The sequence below is a fragment of the Eutrigla gurnardus genome (genome assembly GCF_963514095.1).
Source record: "Eutrigla gurnardus genome assembly, chromosome: 4".
Taxonomy (NCBI): domain Eukaryota; kingdom Metazoa; phylum Chordata; class Actinopteri; order Perciformes; family Triglidae; genus Eutrigla; species Eutrigla gurnardus.
In genome coordinates this window covers 1,874,849-1,889,677 of record NC_139918.1, presented here as the reverse complement: position 1 = coordinate 1,889,677, position 14,829 = coordinate 1,874,849, and the positions used below count along the sequence as shown (strand labels likewise).

General features: G+C 43.9%; 1 protein-coding gene across 3 annotated transcripts in view; it reads left to right on the top strand.

Annotated features, from left to right (window-relative positions):
* The window catches only part of LOC311012797 (casein kinase I-like), a 56,456-nt gene extending 42,205 nt beyond the window's left edge, over positions 1 to 14,251 (top strand). For all 3 annotated transcript variants that reach the window (XM_084008503.1, XM_084008502.1, XM_084008504.1), the window contains 2 exons: positions 3,146 to 3,252; positions 13,130 to 14,251. In XM_084008503.1, the coding sequence (XP_083864629.1) occupies positions 3,146 to 3,252; positions 13,130 to 13,184 (162 nt within the window). In that variant the 3' untranslated portion in view covers positions 13,185 to 14,251. The remainder of the gene's footprint in view (positions 1 to 3,145; positions 3,253 to 13,129) is intronic.
* Positions 14,252 to 14,829: the final 578 nt, after the last annotated feature.

Sequence of the window (14,829 nt, the reverse complement as noted above, 5' to 3'; positions counted from 1 at the left end):
TTACTTTATATCAGGGTTCCAGGGACACCTTCGGGGGAGCCCTATCTTCCAGTGCATCACGACTTCCCAAGTCACATGCACGGACAAACGTACTGTAAACATGCGGCAGGGCAGTCGATGACGGGGAACTGTGAAAACCATCACCACTGCAGGCAGTCTTACCGTCAGTAACATTTCATGCAAACATCTCAAACACAAAGGAATCACGTGAGACGTTTAATAGACCAATCAGAGCAAACGAAACACACGGTCACAAAGCAGAGGGACACAGGTTTCTCATATACACCCATGTGTTCATGAACACATCACAGGGACCATCATTTACCTACTGTTACTTGTTTTAACCACAGCCAAATCTAACAGCTGTCTACGGCTCCCTCTTTTCCCATGAGGCTTTCAGGTAGCTACGTAATTCTAGAATTTAAGTGCGGTGCCGCCACGCACAAATGGCCACAGCATGAATACACACAGAATTGTGTAAATAAGTGGAGAATGATCTTCGGAAAATGGAATTTGAAGAGTGACTAAAAACATAACATTGACTTTAACTAACTTATTATTTTTTATTTTGGGAACCTTAAAGGACCATACCAGGTTAATTCTGACTTCTTCCATGAGCAGAGCTTTCTCCTGTCTTCAACATGTTTTGTGCATCAGTTTATAGTCGAGCTCAGCCTCCCTGTTTTAACCTGCGTTCACTGCTTATGATGTTGAGTGTAAAAACCAAAAGGAAAAGACTGTTAAGTCTCTGGGTTTAGGTAATACAACCTTGTGAAAATCCCAGCGTTGTTTATTTGATAGAAAATGACTGTGTTACTGAAGCAGTGAGAAACCTATGCTTGGTTTACTTCTAACTTTCAGCCAATGGTTTAACTTTATACTTTGGTTCCGCCCTCTGAGCTGTCAATCACGGCAGAGCAAAGAGAGTCCGTCCGTCTACTGCTTCATCCTGTATTCAGGGTCGCGGGGGGCTGGAGCTGATGCAAAGAGAGTCGTTGAGCTGAATGTTATTACGCCTGGCATATTGTAAGCAGGTTGCTTTGTGGCTTTTTTCTGGCAACTCGACCGTGCAGCCCCTTTTTGTTCAAGTCCCTCCTTATTGTGCATCGTGAAGCAGCCACACCACTTCTTCTTCTGCACAAAAGCCCGTATTTCAGCTGAAGTCGCTTGTGGGTTTTTCTTTGCATCCCGACCAGCTTTCCTGATAGTTGTGACTGAAGTCTTCATTGGTCTATCTGACCGTGGCTTGGTATCATCAGAACCAATCATTTCCACTTCTTTATCAGAGTTTGAACATTTTCAAATCTTTCTATATCCTTCCTCTGATTTATAAAGTTCAACTAGCTTTTCTCGCAGTCCTTTGATGGTTCTTTTGCTTTCCCCGTGGCTCAGTATCCAGCAGTCAGTGCAGCCCTGGATGAAATGTGCAGGAGTCATTGAATATTCATAAGTCACAGGTGTGGAAACGTTCTCTTCATAGACAATTAAACCTGTCTGTGTATTATCAGGCCAAACATTCAGGGGTATGTCCACTTTTGATCAGGGCCATTTCAGTTGTCATTATGATTTAAAAAGGACATACACAAATATGTGATAGTACTGTAAATGGCATCACCTGACCACTATCCCTATATAAAAGAAAAATGTTCTGCATGATCACTCATATTTTCCCGAAAATGGCCAATATTTTGTGTGCGTGCATCCGTCAAAAGTTTGGACACACCTTCTATTCAATGGTTTTTCTTTATTCTCATTATTTTCTACATTGTAGATTCATATCAGAACTATGAAGGAACACATATGGAATGATGTAGTGAACAGAATATGTTTTGTATTTTAGATTCTTCAAAGAATTTTGCTTTGAAGAATCTTTTGGAATTTTGGACACACTTGGTATTCTCTGGAATGTGTGTTCAAGTAAAATTCAAATTTTTGCTTCATTCTATAAACTACTGACAACAATTCTTCCATAATCCAGACACAAATATTGACATTTAAAGCATTTATTTTCAGAAAATGAGAACTGATCAAAATAACATAAAAGATCCAGTGTTTTCAGACCTCGAATGATGCAAAGGAACCAGTTCATAATTATGTTTAAATCAACCCAATACTAATGTGAAGAGATAATCAGTCCTACTTGTGCACTTCACCCCAGCTGACATTTCCATCCTTTATGTCCTTTATGTTTTTATACTTTTCTGGTTCAGGTGATCACCTAATCAGTCCCTCATGAACTAGAATGAGACTGGAATTTAATATTTGCCATACATGTAGAAATTCTGATGTAAGAACAGAATGGAGTGGTCTCTTCGTTCTCTCCAGAGCTGATACACAACAGCGGGATTTCTGCCCGGCCGCTAGTTTGTCACACCTACAAACAAAGCTGAGTTACCATGTTGAGGGGATTTTTAGTTTTTTCGAGGGCAAACAGAAATGTCCTTTATATGGACTTCTAAATGAAGAGGAGCTGAAGTGGCTACCATTCACTTTCAGCACTCTTCCTCAGCAGTAACTCCTGTTGTGGTTATGGTAAGGGCGGGGCATTTCTGACAAACACCAAGCGGTTGATCATTCACAACAGAGTGGGCCAGCTGACCAATCAGAGTGGACTGGGCTTTTTGGGAGGGAGGGGCAGGAGGTGAAACACGGCACTTTAGAGGGAGGCTGAGAACAGCTGCTGCAGCACAGCCTGATGGGAAAATCAGTGAAACCCTGTTAACATGTTGTAGGAACCTGGCATACAGGTATGAAGTAGAATAAAGCAGAGGTGTTGTTATTTTGCATGGCAGCAAAATGAAAGTTGACAATGCCTGTATGTGTAGTGTGTGAAGCTTCCCTGGAGGTCACTGCTCTGATGGACCATTAAAACCACGTCCACGTTAAGCTGAATTCATTTGAAAACAGTCAGGACACAGATGGAGGTTTCATTGGCTGAGACCTGGCACAGTAACTTTCATCTGCTCTTCTATTGTTTTGGTGCATCAGTGGAGAAAATGATGTGGAAATAAAAGTGTGGAATCATGATGTTTTCACACATAACCAGTGTTTTCAAATATATCTGGCTTAGTTTGGACACAATACAAGTCCTTTCATGTTTGGTACGCCTGTACTCATCACGCTGTCTGCTCTTCCTCACCTCCAGGTGATGAGTTCAACCAATGGGGAGCTGAATACAGACGACCCCACTGCAGGACACTCCAACGCACCAATCACAGCCAATGCAGAGGTGGAGGTGACTGATGATACCAAGTAAGAAGACACACTAAAACACACACACACACAAACATAGCGGAGTGGTGAGAATTTCTGCTCCTCGCTCACAGACCTATGGACATATGGCAACGCTCCATCCTTTTTAAAAATGCCATTCTGAGTCTGTTGATGCTTTTAAACGGAGGCTCAAGACTCACCTTTTTAATATAGCTTTTAACTAAGTAATTTTTTATTACTCATTTATCCTGTCCATACTATTTCACGTGTGTGTGTGTGTGTGTGTGTGTGTGTGTGTGTGTGTGTGTGTGTGTGTGTGTGTGTGTGTGTGTGTGTGTGTGTGTATATACTGTATGCTTTGCATTGCACTTGCTGATGTATGGCTTGGATGCAGCTGATCGCCATGGAAACCCATTCCATGAAGCTCTCTACACTGTTCTTGAGCTAATCTGAAGGCCACATGAAGTTTGGAGGTCTGTAGTGATGACTCTGCAGAAAGTTGGTGACCTCTGTCGCCTATGTTCCTCAGCATCCGCTGACCCCGCTCCATCATTTTACGTGGTCGACCACTTCTTGTTGAGTTGCTGTCGTTCCCAATCACTTCCACTTTGTTCTAATCCCACTGACAGTTGACTGGAATATTTAGGAGGGAGGACATTTCACGACTGGACTTGTTGCACAGGTGGCATCCTATCACAGTACCAGGATATATATATATATATATATATATATATATATATATATATTTCCCGATCCGATCACTTTTTTTTTCTCCTGATACAATTCCGATCATTCCCGATCATTTTTCCCGATCATATACATTTTGGCAATGCATTAAGAAAAAAAAATGAATAAAACTAGGGATGCTCCGATCAGCATTTTTGGGGGCCGATCCAATCACCAATCACAGAATGGATGGGAGAATAATAATAATAATAATAATAGAGCCGTTTTATGACTGAACATACTGTCGATGACTCTGTAGGACACAGCAGGATTCTGGGTCGGGCTTGGGCTTCAGACTCGCGGTGTGAGCGGACCGGAGCGGAACCGGACCGGTACTGAACGAGCTCGTTCACTCTCTGCAAAATCCGCTGCCCGCTCGTGGCCACTTGCTCGTTCAGCTACGCTCGTTTTGACTACAAACATGTGCGCACACCGGAGCGGAATGGGACGGGGAGCGGACGGGAACCGGAGCGGAATGGGACGGGAACCGGAGCGGGACGGGAACCGGAGCGTACTTTAATAATAAAAATGCCACTGTGTGCTTCCACTGCCCGCTCGCTCAGCTCCACTCGGGTGGCTGTAATTAAGCTGACGAACGGCTGACGTTCTTGCATGTGATGTTGATACTTCACCTGCGCGGCTCGCGAAGTTGCGTACGTTGTATTTTAGAACAATCCTAGCGGAGCAGCGCTCTGATCAACAGACACGGGACGAGCCGACTGTGCGCACGAGGGTGATAAAAGCCCACCACAGTCACTAGCGTTGTTTACACTGGAACCTTGACAGGCCACCGGCCACGAAATTCCCACCCTGCGTCAGGCGCAGAAAAACAGTCTCGGGTAATAAAAAAATATAAATATGCGATCTGCTTTTCTGATCGGCACTTTGACCGATCGCAGATCAACCTGTTTAGGGTCCATATCGGCCGATAACGATCGGCAGCCGATCGATCGGAGCATTCCTAATACCGTAAATCCTCTAATATAGGCCCGGGCCTTTATTTACTCAAGCGTATTGCGGCCTAGGCCTTTATTGGAAGGAGGCCAGAATTAGAGACAGGCCCCTATTTCTATTTGAGCAAAACAGACTACCAGTAGAATGAATAAAAACAAGATTTTGTGTCTATTTGAACCTATAAAAGACTAGGTGCTCCGCAGCTGCCATATTACGGTAAACAGCCAGTATTGCGTGCTAGGTGGGCTGCCACTAGGAGGATGATTGACATGCGCTCTCCTTCATACAATCACGGGCACACTTCATTGCTGCACCTGATTGGACGATCGCTTTCACAGCTGTCCCTGTCTGCTCCCGGATTTCAAACCGACCAACATGGCAGCTCGTTTGGAAACTTTCTCTTATTTTACGACAATAGTTCACCGAAATGTGTTTCTGAAAACATTTTCTGTGAGAAATAAGTTATGCAGTTGCTGAATCTGTCTTTATTTTAGATCGACAATGGCCAGTTTAAAAGATTTTCGAGAGCTTGCGGGAGGCGGCGGCGCACTGTCTCTCGACACTCCCCTTGAGCCGAATGCATTGCAGGGCTTCTTACATGCCGTAAATCCTCTAATATAGCTTCAGCCAAAATCTCTGCGACGCGAAGGCATTGCACGGCTGACGATGAATGGGAAGCGTTGAAACAACGCTGCCTGTGGACACTTGCCCCGGCCTCCATTAGAGACCAGCCGTTATTTACCTCCTCCGCCGACAGCGAGACCGGCCAATGTTAGAGACCGGCTGGTAATAGAATCCGGTTTGGTGTACGGGGCTAAACCAGTTGAACCGGCATTTGTCTTTATGACACGTTCTGTAAAATAAAAAACATCAGCGATGCTGGGGATGTAGCAGGAGCAGATTTGGTTATCAACAGCTAATTATTAATGTCAATATGATTATCGATATTAATAATTATATTATATTATATATATATATGGATGGATGGATGGATGGATAATCATGAATAAACGGGGCACCACCCTGGGATCAGGGAAAAGATAACCTAAAACTGTATTCAGTCTCAATATAAAAGGTTTTACACTCACATGACACTCACATGCCAATCATCGTGATCATTGGCATGGAAGTATGAAACAATCGAACAATTAAAAAGGCGTGAAATTCAAGCACTAGCCTTCACAACCTGCTGTTATCCAGTGACATATACACAACAAGCACAAGAGACTGCTAGTTATAATACAATAAGATTTATTAAAATCAGTAATAATGATCACAATCAATAACACTGCAATTAACAAAGCCTCATTACCTAACTACCTAACACACAAAGCTAAGCTAAACAGAAGGAGAGACACACGTGGAGTGTGTGCGTGTGTGTAGAGATAGAGAGAGAGCGAGAGATATGACCGGGCGCGGCCACCAGATGGAGCTATCCCTCACAGCATTCAGGGGCGGAGCCACTGACGTCCGATAGGATCGCGAGAGAGGGAGAGAGAGCGAGAGATGGCCGGGTACAGCCACCAGATGGAGCTATGTCCTTAGCATCCGGATACGGAAACAGCTGGCGTAGGACACGTGTGGGTGGCGATGTATGTGTGCGTGTGTGTGTGTTAGCGGGACACAAACAAAGAGAGGGGGAGAATGCGCGTGCAATATTTTGAGGCTCAGGAGGCGTGTTACTATCACACAGGAGCTCGTGAATGAACTGCCGTTCATTCAGCGGGACCGCATTTTTTTAAAGGAGTCATCACCTGGAAATCGCAATTTCTCTTGTTAAAACATGCATATCTGTGTTTGACCTCAGTTGAAACTTGCCTGAAAGGCTGGAGTTTGAAAGTGGCGCCGTTTTTTCGCTTCTGCTCTTTTTCCGAACAGGAATAGCACACAAGGGTGTGCATTCCTAAAGCACGAGATTTTGATTCTGCGCCTTCGGTGACGTCACCGTGGCGGCTACTTGCATAAGCCCACCCCTCTTTCACCACCCAACCCCGCCCCGTCCGCTACCTGAAATCGCCGAAGCGCCGCCATTATGTTTTGGAGTCTGCATGCAGGCAAGCCCCCCCGGCTCTGTCCTTCCTGCGGCGAATCAACGCGCGCCTCATTACATATTATACAATGCACATCCGGACCAGTCAAAACCTCGCGCGTAATCTCGCGTGATAAAATCGCGGTACGAAAAAGGGTCAGAACAAGCTCAATGTTTGATTAAATTTTTTTTTTTTTTTTCTAATAAGTTTTACGAATTGATCCAAAGCGATCCAAGGGGGGCTGGATACGTATAAAACCAGGTGATGACTCCTTTAACTGATAGTAGACGCTTACTGAGCTCGCGAAGATGGCTGAGGTTAGTCAAAAACACTGTTACAGAAATCAACCCAGCGGCGTGGGTACACGATCAGCATTCAGATACAACAGCACATAAAACAACGGACTCGGCGGTCCGTGATCAAAACTTAAAACACATTAACAAGAATTACAAGCATGTCCTACACTATCGAATCTCTGCTTCTGCCCAGACAAATAGCCTCTTACATTTGTCGATGTGAGATGTGTCGATGTGAGGTTTCCGTCCGGTGCGGTAATGGCGTTTCTTGACGCCGGCGACAGACGGTGGTTCGCGAGCGCTCGTTCAGCGCCGGATCAAATTAGTTGAAGAAAACAGTTAGTATTTCTCCCTTCTGCAGGCAACAATAAAATCGCGGGGCTCGGCGATTTAGTCAGCTGATTTCAGACAAAAACGGGTCGTACTAGTTATCCATTCTGCTGGCAGCTGGGACGAAGAAAGTGTTTTCTTCCTTCCGTGGGTAAACAGGGGGAGTCGCGGCGGCTCCTCAGGATCCAAAATGATAAACAAAAAGAAAAATAAAGCGAGTAGAGAAAAAGAGAGGTAAAACAGTCTGTTGCTCGTCCAGCGAGTTTGGGGGAAAGACTGATTTCCTAGGACAAAGGAAAATGCTGCAGACGTAACGTTCACCTCCTATTGTAACGTGTATTACGGTGGAGAGAGCCTTGGCCTCCTGTTGCAGCGGTGGAGGGGTCGCCTCCTGTTGCAACGTGGTGTTGCGATGGAAGAGCTGTTCTTAAGATGGCGCCGGTTTATATAGCTCACGGCTGCTCCCAGGGACCCCCTGGGGTACCTGTGGTTGTCAGCCAATAGGGCACCAGTTGTGTGACGTTGCACTTCGCACCTAGGTGCGAGGTGAAGCCAAAATGTCAGTTGTAGTTTTTTTTATCTCCTTTGTTCCTTTGTCCTGACCGCATGTGAGGGCTTTTGTAGGCCGCATTGTGTAGTCCTAATGGTGAGGTCCCAACAGCGATCTGTGCCGACGCCGTCGCGGCCCTAAATCCAGTTTTTCTTGCATTAGTTATCAGCAAGCAATAATGACAAGTGATTAAAATAATTTTGTGTTTATTTATAAACCGCGAGTGTCGGTGTGCGAAGTACGGCCGGCATGCTGCCAAGTGAGCCGAGGCCGGCACGACAGATCACATTTCAGTAGAGGGGGGAGGGGGAGATGTCCATCATACCTTGTGTTTGTTTACTTAGTTCGTCGTATTGAAGACGGGTTAGAAGGCGATGCACCACCAGAGCATTTAATGAGCTGACGTTGCTCGTATGAGGCTGCCAATGTATCAACATGTTTATGATGCACAGCAACTTGTGGTTGAAGAGTCGTGTAAATATGCAAGACAAGCTAAAGTTCACCTTTCTTTTTTGTATTTTTAAGCCGGATCTTTGACGCTCATTGAATACGTCCCACAGCCGGTGCCCTCTCCGTAAAGCCGGGATGCTTCATAAACAGAGACACCGTTGCAGTGTTACGCCACAAAGCAAAGTTCTTTATAAATGATTGTTACGCCTGGCCTAGGGGTTGCCAGGACATAACACACGTGACCCCTCTCTTTTCCCACTCCCAGAAAAAAACAAACCAAAACCAGAACGGATGCAGTCCAAAATAATGGGGATTTATTAACCCAAACAAAAAGAGGCTTCAGGGTGAGCAATACCTAAAACAACAAACAAAAGAGCTCGGCGGTAAAACTAGCTTTCCTTATCCAAAATAAAAGGAAACAAAATACAAGTTGTCTTACCTCACTCCCTAGCCAATAAACAGGAGAAAACAGGTACAGGGTCATTCCGTGTCATTTCATCAAATTTCTGAAAATCTTCCCACCTGACCATCTCAGAATGTCCTGAAAAAATTAAAGTACAAAGACACAGTTGTTAATAGGACAAATCCAAAATATTAGGTCTCTACTGTCAATAGTTTTCTCATGAAACATCATTGAATGAAGGGTAGTTTAGACGGTCTTTGGCATCATGCTCTGAAAAGCCATTTTTAAACGGCAATATCTGGAAAACTATCTCACCTGTGGCCTTCAACATTTTTACAGAGTATATCTGTTACTAATAGCCTCCAGACATGAAATATCAGGGGTGTAGCTCAATGATAACCTAGTATGGTAGGTACTTAAAATGAGGCTTGTTGAAATAAAGTAGCACATTTGAAGAGTGGCTGAGCTCCCATTTTTGCAGATAAAAGACTTCTATCACTTCTGCCTTCAGAGACTCTGCCACCACCATCAGTTTACACTGGTACAGAAGCGAACAAAAGGCTACGATTTCAATAACGAGCAACAAGGTCAGCATGCGAGGGAGAAGGGAGAGGAATCGACCCAGCGCTGCTGCAGGCTCCATCTTTTAAATGTTCCCCCTCCAACGATCCTCCAATCAGCCGTCTCCACCTCGACCTAGGACACACACACAAAAGGCACAGCACCCCCTTTACTGACAGGGAGGGAGCACAACACAGAAACACAATACAACATAATGACCCCCCAGGGCATATTTTTGACTCTCCTTTCCGTGATTACGGCGCGATCTTCTGTGTAAAATGGCCTAATGTTTCACTCGGGAGGGGCTGCTGTGGCAAGTGCGGCAACTAGTGGTCAAAGTCGGTATATCGGTCTGGTCCTTTGTTTGGCTAAATATCAAACCGGTTTGAAAATGTTTAAACTGGTCCTAGCCTCATATAGAGGTGGATGGATTGATGGATCGAGAAGTGTAAAAATATATGGTTCAGTTTGATGGTTCATTATCAAACTGTGGCAGGCCGGCCTGGACTTTATCAGCAAAAAAGATACAGCACGATATGTTAATATGCCAACACTAGTGGTACCGGTACCAACTTGTATTTCGGTACTTTTCGATATTTTTTCAAATAAAAAGAGAATGCAAACATATTAATATTAATCAGTAAATAAAATAAAATACCACAAAGACAAGCTTTTCTAATGCACACAACTTAAAATAATGCATGTATGCATTTTACAGCTCTGGAAAAAAAAATAAGGGACCACTTCAGATATATTGTAAATCTGCATGGCTACATGTATGGCAAACAGTTTAAAAATCACTGTGAAAATACAAATACAATAATATAATATCAAATAATATTATTATATTATAATTATAATTATATAATTATAATTAATAATATAAATAAACCAGCTCTATTTTTTTCTTCCAGAGCTACTTTTGTTAAGAGTGAAGGGGGGTGGCGCTTGCTTTTAGCACTGAATGTGGCTTTTTTTCCTGAGTAAATGACCTGTCGTTCCCTGAGTTCAGTGTGCAGGTCTGGGTGCTTGTCCTTTAAGTGTTTGGTTAAGTCGGAGGTGTTTCCGCCGTTAGCCATGCTTGTTTTTAAACACCGTCTACACAGTGGTGCATCGCCTTGCTCATTTGTTTTTAAGCTAAAGTACTGCCATATCGCACTTCACGCCCCTGGTTTGTCCACAAGTTGCGGCATGGTGATGGTTGCAGCAGCCATTCTCCTCTCTGTGCTCCCCCCTCCCTCTCTCTCTCTCTCTCTCTCTCTCTCCCTCTCTCTCTCTCTCCCTCTCCAACGTCTCTCTCTCCAAGCTTTCCTCCAGCTCCGTTTGTTGCTCCAGTCCACGCTGCTCGCTAACTTGCTAGCCGTTTCCTCCGGCTTGCTTGCTTTTTCATTTTATCTCCCCAAGCTGCGGCTCGCTCCTTGTCCTCTCAGCTGTACTAACAACGCGGTGACGTCACATGGCGAGTTCGCCGCGCAGTTGCGGGCGCTGCAAGTACCGGTCCCGTCCAAATGCAATATAGTACCGTTTTAAATGCCTCAGTACCCCGGTACTAGAGTTCTCAACGGGCCTGAAAATTACAGCCCGACCCGACCCGGCCCGCGGGTTTTTAAACCCGAACCCGACGCAGCCCGACACACCAGCATGAATTGTCGGCCCGAACCCGACCCGAACCCGACCCCCCGCGCGCCTGCATTGTTTTCCTCATACACTTGTTATCACAATCAGACAGACAGCAGACGTGAATTCAAATGAAACTTACTCTGCCCCATGAAGCAGGCAGCCAGATTGACCAAACGTGAACAGCGATGATTCACAGCAAACAATATATAATTTACAACCTACAATTTTTTTTATTTATTTTATTTTATTTTTTAATGAAATGTGTTTTATAAAAAAAGGAAGCCCGAGGCCCGACCCGACCCGGCTCATTCGCATATTTTTTTGGCCCGGACCCCGCCCGAAACTTCGGGTCCCGTCGGGTTTGTCGGGCTGGGCCGACCCGTTGAGAACTCTACCCGGTACCAAGTTAGTACCGGTATACCATGCAACCCTAGCCAACACCACACATATATCTGAATTAGGGATGCAAATTATCGAGTAATTCATTAATCGATAGTTGTTTCATCTTATCGATCGATGCTCGATTAATTGATAAGCGGCAATTCATCTGAGAAGCTGAATTTCCCTCTGAATAGGTTCTATCTACTGTATACGTAACATGAAATGCTATCTTCCTTATGATATAAAGAAAAATGCAAATCATATTTTGAATAATTTCATTTTAATGCATCAATTTGGTGAATTTTGAGAACCAAAATATGACATATCAATTACTGACCAATTTGCTTACCAAACTGCTGGTTCTGATCCAAATGTTGACATACTAAATGGGGTTGAGGAGTTTAAGCATTCAAGAAAAGATGAAAACAAAAATGACTAAAACACAGTGCTGAGCCTTTAGACTATTAGTTTATTATGACTATTATTATTATTAATAATATAAGTGGGTGAATATTCCTCAGCCTTCCTTGGTGTTTTGGTTTTGACTGAAGCCTCGTTCACATACGTCACCACTCGCCATCTCTGAGCGACAGCTGTCAATGAATGTGAATGTGTTCTAGCGGAATGTGGGCGGGTATGGAGATAAAATTAAATAGTTGTAACTTTCTGCGATGCGAGTACCAATCGGAATGTAGAATAGAGATGATTGACAGATGACGTCTACAGAGAGTTCCACAGAGAGTTGTCGCTTGAACTCGTAGCTGGCGGCAGTTACATTTTTTTGCCAGCGAGTAGAATTCAGCGAGAAAGCGAGGGGTGACAGGCGAGTAGTGACGTATGTGAACGGGGCTATACGCGCCGTCAAACTCGCCAGCTGAGGGGGGGTCGGCGCGGGGGAAAACAGAACGTTGATGAGCCAAACCAGCCGCGAGGATTCCCCCTTATAATACGCGCTGCTGCCGTCCTGTGTAGGCCTATCATTAGAGCCGCTAGTTAAGTCCATTTGCCTTGATGAAATAATTTTGGTCAAACATTGAGACTATGGTCAATGTGTGTGAAACACTGCTGCCAGCGTCCCGCTTCCTGTACGCCTTGTTGTTGTCGTCAGAGCCCTGCCTAGCTTGTGTTCGCGCATGTGCGTCAAGTACATCGGGCGTCAAGCGCGCCCTCACGTGGACTGGTGGGGAATTACGGGTTCAAAACGCAATTAATTGCAATTGATTTATTTTAATCGAGTAATTTCTTATCGACAATGAATCGATAATCGATTAATTGTTTGCATCACTAATCTGAATATTGTGCATGCTCGCATCGGAATAAGGATTCTGAAACAATTTATTGTGCAGCCATAATTTGGATGCAAAGACCGTTGTGTGTGTGTTCTGAGAACCTTCCAGAAGAGTTTTCTGGCTGTACCAGACACAGATGAGACCTGCAGTAAGACGCTGTAAACCTGCCTGTGCTTGTTCCTGGCTTGAGACACCGAGAACATCCAGATTTTTATTTTTATTATAAAGCACCTTTTGCTGTGTTTCTTGTATGGAAGCTGCAATACAAATACTGATCATTGTTATTGCTGATTATAAAGCTGTGAATGATGGTTTGTGTGTTGCAGGTGCTGCTGTTTCTTCAAGAGGAGGAAGAGGAAAGCTCTCCAGAGACACAAATGAAAAGGACAGACGAGAGAGAAGCCCTGGTCTCGTTGTGGATTCTCTCCCTCTCTCGAGCCCTGTTCATATTTCCCTCTCTTTCTCTCCATCCTAACCTCAGTTCCCCTCTGACCCTCCTTCTCTCTGTTGGGGGTCCTGTAGATTATCTTGGGTCGGCTGGACTGGCTGGACCACGAGGCAGCAGAATATGTTTGCTAAGCTGATCTACTGGTTCTACTGTTCTGGAATGACATGACAGACGGTAACGTGTCTACTGTTCCATGTCAGAGCTTTGACTGCGGACTAGTTGGACCAGTGGTTGAGTCTTCATGTCTTTAAACTGAACTGAAACTGGATCAACACAAACTGCTGGGGGAAAGGTGATCATGAAGACAAAGCTGATTGGCTGACAGACTGGATTCAGCTGGTTTACTTGCAGACCGGCTACTTCTCTATATTTTTGGTTTTGTTTGTTTCTTCCTTACTGACTGGTTCAGATGAATGAGAAGTGTCTGAGGAGATGCAGAAGAAAAGGACAAGAAAAGGATGGGAAGCAATGAGACGTACCACATGTGCACACAACACACACATGTACAAACACGCTGCACAGTTTCCCAAGCTCATAATAAAGCGACTTTATGGACAAAAAGATACAGTTCTTGCACATAGTCTTTAAAGTTTTTATTCCCCTAGGGTCAAAGGAAGTACACTGTGAACGGCTTGGTCTATTTCCTGCAACGGATTGGGCTCAGTGTACTTCTCAGACAAGTTGACCCTCAGAGGAAAAACCTCACAACTACCAGAATCAAAAGTTTAAAAAAAGATGTTTATGTGAAAACTATGCTTTCTGCTGTTTTAATTTGTAACTAAAGAAACTGTCTACAATTTGGAACCTGTTTTTTCTGTCTTTATGAGTTCATCAAGTTGTAGCTTGGAGTGTGTTCCTCAAGAAATGTTTCTTTTTAATAACTTGTATTTTTAATTTTCTGTTGTCCCCCCCAACCCCCTTCTCTCTGGATTTGAGGATAGAAAGTCAGATAACTCCATTAAAAAACAACCAAACAAAATAAAAGCTGATCTTTATTTAAAGGAAACATGAACAATATTTCTTTCAGCGAATATTTTTGACTGTGTTGGAATGCTTCTTTTAACTTGGCCATCCCAGCAGAAACGGTATGATCATCCAGGGGAGTCAGGACATGGCTCTGGAGAATCTATACTTACAAAGCATGATTCCCTTATGTTCTGATTGCGGTTCCCGCACAAAGTGCAAACTGATTTCACTAGAAATAACTGATGGAAATGATGAGATGGAAAGGCTCATTATCTTAAGTATCTTTCTTAAGTATCTTATCTATATCTTATCCATATTCAACTTCAGCACTTTTTGAAAGAAAGATGACTAGTGAGTGCTTTACTCAAATACATTATGTAACTTCAATTATCAATCAAGGCGTAGATGCCTTGAACTGAAAGAAAACTGCTAAGTAGCCAAAATGGAAAGCTGAGCTCCTACTGCATGGTTGTGAGGCTGGGTCATCGTAAAGAAAACCAAATTGTAAGATGGGTACTAAGTTTGTTTTTGATCCTTGTTAGTCATAGTCTGGTTCTAAGTAGTCTGAATTTCTAGCTATATCTCCTATTTGTTGATAAATTGGATTAAATG